This window comes from Asterias rubens, chromosome 1 (genome assembly GCF_902459465.1).
Source record: "Asterias rubens chromosome 1, eAstRub1.3, whole genome shotgun sequence".
Classification (NCBI taxonomy): domain Eukaryota; kingdom Metazoa; phylum Echinodermata; class Asteroidea; order Forcipulatida; family Asteriidae; genus Asterias; species Asterias rubens.
The window spans coordinates 26869685-26874725 of NC_047062.1; the positions used below are offsets into that span (position 1 = coordinate 26869685).

At 41.1% G+C, this 5041-nt stretch overlaps 1 protein-coding gene across 1 annotated transcript; it reads left to right on the plus strand.

The window, feature by feature from the left end:
- The first annotated feature begins 1842 nt into the window (after positions 1-1842).
- Positions 1843-3350, plus strand: LOC117291461. Its single transcript, XM_033773215.1, has 3 exons — positions 1843-2164; positions 2283-2662; positions 3216-3350. Exons 1-3 carry the CDS (start codon positions 1843-1845, stop codon positions 3348-3350), a joined length of 837 nt encoding a protein of 278 aa, XP_033629106.1.
- Positions 3351-5041: the final 1691 nt, after the last annotated feature.

The window sequence follows — 5041 nt, forward strand, 5'->3', positions numbered from 1 at the left end:
AAGCGTTTGCAAAGCGATGCGACAAGTTCAAAATATATAAACCTGGGAAATCGCTCCGGGATCTGGTAAGTTTTTGTTCATTTGTTTTCAATTGACGATCAAAATAATGTCTGTGGTGATACCTGACCTAAGATTTTTAACAAGAGACGTCAAGGAATCGTTGGTAATGGGACCAGACTAGAGCGGCCCCGGACCCATGCCGTAAAGGTTTTACACTCACGTGCTCACTCTTTGACAGTATTTCCCCCTAAAACTTGGTACATAGATCCGCACTTGAAGATGCTGGCAACCCAAAAGGTTCTACTGCTGCTCACATTTTACAGATGTTCTGTTCCATTCTGTATGCTTCTTATTGGCCTAAGATTGCACTACAGAGCATCTAGAATAAGAATGCAAAATTTTCCTGATCCTTAAGCGGGTCCGGACCCATGCCATGCCGTAAAGGTTTCGCACTCGTGAGCTCACTCTGCGACAGATTTCCCCCCTGAAACTTGGTTCATAGATTCGCACTTAAAGATGCTGTCAACCCAAGGTTCAACTGACTGCTGTCAACCCAAAAGGTTCTACTGCTGCTCACATTTTACAGATGTTCTGTTCCGTTTTGTATGCCTCTTCTTATTGGCCTAAGATTGCACCACAGAGCATCTAGAATGCAAAATTTTCCCGGGTCCTTGAGCGGGCCCGGACCCATGCCGTAAAGGTTTCGCACTCGTGGGCACACTCTTCGACAGATTTCCCCCCTAAAACTTGGTTCATAGCTCCGCATTTGAAGTTGCTGTCAACCCAAAAGGTTCAACTGCTGCTCACATTTTACAGATGTTATGTTCCATTCTGACAGATTTGCCCCATTAAACCTGTGTCTTAGGTCTGGGCCCAATTTCATAGAGCTGCTTAAGCACAACATTTTGCTTAAGCAACAAATTAATTGCTTAGTAAAATCAGATTACCGGTCAAGACTCCACTCAATTGTTATGCTAAGTATAAACAACAGCTAAATACTAGTCATAAGCAATGTATATGGCAGGAAATTTTGGCCAGTAACATGTGTAAAATAAGCGAGCTATTTTCGTGCTTAAGCAATTTTTTTGCTTAAGCAGCTCTATGAAATTGGCCCCTGGTGATGATAGGGATGAAGCGCCGTCTGAGCATTAGATTGCAGAAACAATATGGATATAACGAAGCAATAATTGAGTTGCTTTTTGGGTACAATAACCATGATAGCAAGAATAGGTGCACCATAGCTTAAAATAGGCATAACATTCCAACACCTGAGAGTGGGGAACATCACCTCTCATCAGATGGTTGCACCAGAGAGCATCTACGGGCTAACGAAATTCCCGGGGCCCTAAAGCGGGCCCCGGACCCCACGCCGTAAATGTTATGTGTCCCCCCCCCCCCCCTTTCAAGACGGATTGACGCCCCTGCCGGATACCGAATTGGGCAAACCGGACGGCCACTTGTATAGCTATAAATGGGTACCTTTGTTATGTAATTAAATAACAATTTAACTCTTCAAGAAACTTTTGAGATCACTCAATTTGTTACATTTATTGTGTCTCCGTGGTCTTTGAAAGTAGTCTACCACTGCGGTTTTAATGAGCCGCCGCGCCACCTCTGTGTTTGATCAAAGCTAATCCTATGGGATTATCTTTATTACCCAATGCAATACATGATCGGTCTCCTTCGTTGTAGCCAACAATAACGTTCACGGTTGATAACACTTGGACAGCTTTGTAATTTCGTCAGTCGACTCCAGAATTACATCAGAGAGAACAAGTTGTATCATTTTTCATCAACATCTTCACTTTGAACGTGTTTCCCCCTATTTTCTTGTGATCAATCATGGATTTCAAGATTGCCAAAGAATACAATCTTTCCTCCGAGTTAGTTATGTTTAACCGCAAAGCTTACGAAGAGGACGTATCATCCCTGTCATCTGATGAACTATTGGGTCAAGGAGGGAAACCCCATGGAGGATTGCCTGGTTGTTACGGTGGCTACTTCCCCGAGATGCCGCATGACGATCTCGGAAGTGATGGGAACCATTCGCCTAGCCCTAGCTGCCGTCACGAGTCTGAGGACGAAGCGGTCTGTGCCAGCAACGATGACTTTTCACACGCTCTCTTTGCACAGGAGCAGATGTTGATGAACTGTTTTGGAAATGGTAAGAACTTCATTCATTTGAAACTTGTTACTGAAATTGAAGGTCGACCCCAAAAAGCGTCTTTATAAAGTGCGTGTGTATGCCAATTTTCATTTGGTTCTAATTTTCTCCTTTTCAGCTGAACCCACGCAACAGGACCGACCTTCCTCCTGCTATTCCTGCTCATCCGAATCAGAAGCACTTACCAACCCTCGGCCAGTTGATACAGCTGTAAAGTGCCCACCATTGGTTGAATTACAGATCAACTCGCCATCTCCTTCTGAAACTTCCCCGTCTGATGCACCGACTCACAGGCTGGTACCTTCAGAGCCAGAGAGTGCTTCCATCATCACATCATCACCATTGTATGACACTGCATTGCGACGTCGCCGGGTTGACATTGCAGCATGGCAAAGGGTGCTACTCATGACTTCATTTCAAGCAGATTCCAATCAACCTAGACGTCAGAGACTCCGGGAGTTGTCAGAAAGGACAAACCTCCCAATTTCAATAATATCGGTGAGTTCACACTAAAGCTCATATAGAGTCATTCTCATTCCTTCATATTTTTGTTGTTGAAAATACACCATTAATGTCCTTTTGGTTTAAAACAGGATTAAATAACAAGTCATATACATGTACCAGTCATGACATCTGCTGCCACTTCCCATACCTGAACCGTGATCCCTGGGTTAAACGACTTGATAGCTTTTGATTTCCTTTTGGCTGGCACCCCGAATGAATTGACAAAAACATAGGCCAGGGAGAGGAGACCGCCAAGATGGGGGCTGGTTACTCAAAGACTATGAAGTTTGTTTCGCCATCGTCATACAGGAGACGATAGTGGAACGAACCTCATATAGTTCTAGGAGTAGGGGCTGTTTTGCTTATTTGCGGTAGCACGGCAAGTTTTTTTAACAGTGTTAGTTCCGCTCCAAACATTTGTCCTGGCTTGAACCTAAACTGCTCAGTCTAGTAGTAAACAATGGCAACATCGTCTATTGGTTCAGTATATTCCCCACATAGCTTCCAAAATGTATGATTTGTTATTGATGTATTCTTTTTATTTTAGATGTGGTTTGCAGAGAAGCGGCGTTCCCTGAGACTGCGACTCAAGTTCGGTTTCTGCTATCGTGGTTCATTGCCCCGTAGCGCACAGCCAAGGACTCCATGTATCGCCACCATCGGTCACGCTCGTTGTAACTAGTCTCATTGCCCTTTCTTGTCTTAGCTGACTTTAAAGACTTAGGACACACTTTTGGAAATTTTCAACGACCCGTCTTCTTAATTGGTGTATCACAACATTTTAATAAAATAACATACCTGTGAAAATTTGAGCTCAATTGGTCGTCAATGTTGCGAGATAATATTGAAAGAAAAAACACCTTTGTCACACGAAGTTTATGTGCTCAAATCAAATTCGCGGAAAATTACTTGGTTCTTCAAAACTACGTTACTCTAGAGGGAGCCGTTTCTCACAATTTGTTACACTAACCTCTCCCCATTACTCTTTATCAAGCAAGGTTTTATGATAATAATTATTATGAGTAATAACCAACAGTGTCCACTGCCTTAAAAATTCTCAATGTTTTATACTATCAGCTCTCCATTGCTTGTTGTACCAAGTAAGGTTTTATGCGAAAACTTATTTTAAGTAGTTACCAATTATTGTCCAGTGCCATTATTATACAGTCCTGCATATGATATTGTAGATAAAAACATTAAAACTTGAAAATTCATTTTTGAGATATCTAGAGAAAATCTAGAGGAATACACAGTCTGGGAAGCGTCATTGTGGTAACAGCCTTAAACTTAAATAAAACTGCAGCAGTTTTATTGCTGTACTTCTCACCACGTAGCTCCCTAATTTGTTATTGCCATTAATATTAATACATATCAAACGTAAACAGCCTTTAATAAGCCTCTGGCATAGTTTGGCAAATGTCGCAGAGTTTTCTAGTTGGGGTGTCATTTCCCAAAACGCAAGTGTATTTTCGAAAAGGATGCAGTATATTTTGTGTGGACTGTTATATTTGAATAGAATAATTCGATCATTTTGTAGATACATGTACGTGAAGGCCTATACAGTATTACAGTTTATTATCTATCAGAGTCAAATTATGTAAACCTGATAAAGACATCAGAAAAATTATTGAATTTATTTATTGTTATTTCTTTGAAAGTTTTAGGGGCTCTTTCAATAGGATGAGGATTAATAGGGTCATATGAAAAAATAAAAACTGACTATAGCAGAATAAACAAAAAGTAAAAGCACCATCTTCCTTCAACTGCTTCGGGCTGGATCCCCCCCCCCTTCAAAATTATGAATATTTTTGCAATGTCCATTGAAAGATATGGTGTTGTGTAATAAGTCACCACAAGTTATTAAGTTTTTAAAGCTAAACAAAGCTAAAAGCCCGGGAAAATGTTGCATTTTAGATGCTCTGTGGTGCAGTCTTTATAGGCCATGTAAGGGGCCCAGTGGCAAACAAAACAGAACAATAAGCCGTCAAAATTTGAGCAGTAGAATTTGGGCCTACCTATGCGTTGAGCCTTCAAAATTTGAGCAGTAGAATTTGGGCCTTTTGGGATTTTGGAAATACTTGAACTTTCATTAAAACAAAATGAAAAAGATGGGTATGTGTAGTTGATATAGTTGCGTGGTTTTTCCTTTTACCTCGTCGACTACCTCGGTCGGCAATTTATGGGTGTCAAATTTTTGACTCCCATAAATGGCCGACCGTGTTGGTTATTAAAGTAAAAGTAAAACCACGCATTTTCGAGGCAAATTTGTGTGGATCATTGTATTCTACTTTTAAAACATCTTTCTAATCGTATACAAACGGTTACAGACGCTTTTCAAAGACCAAGCGCTTAATGGCTTTTTGCATTAGGCGT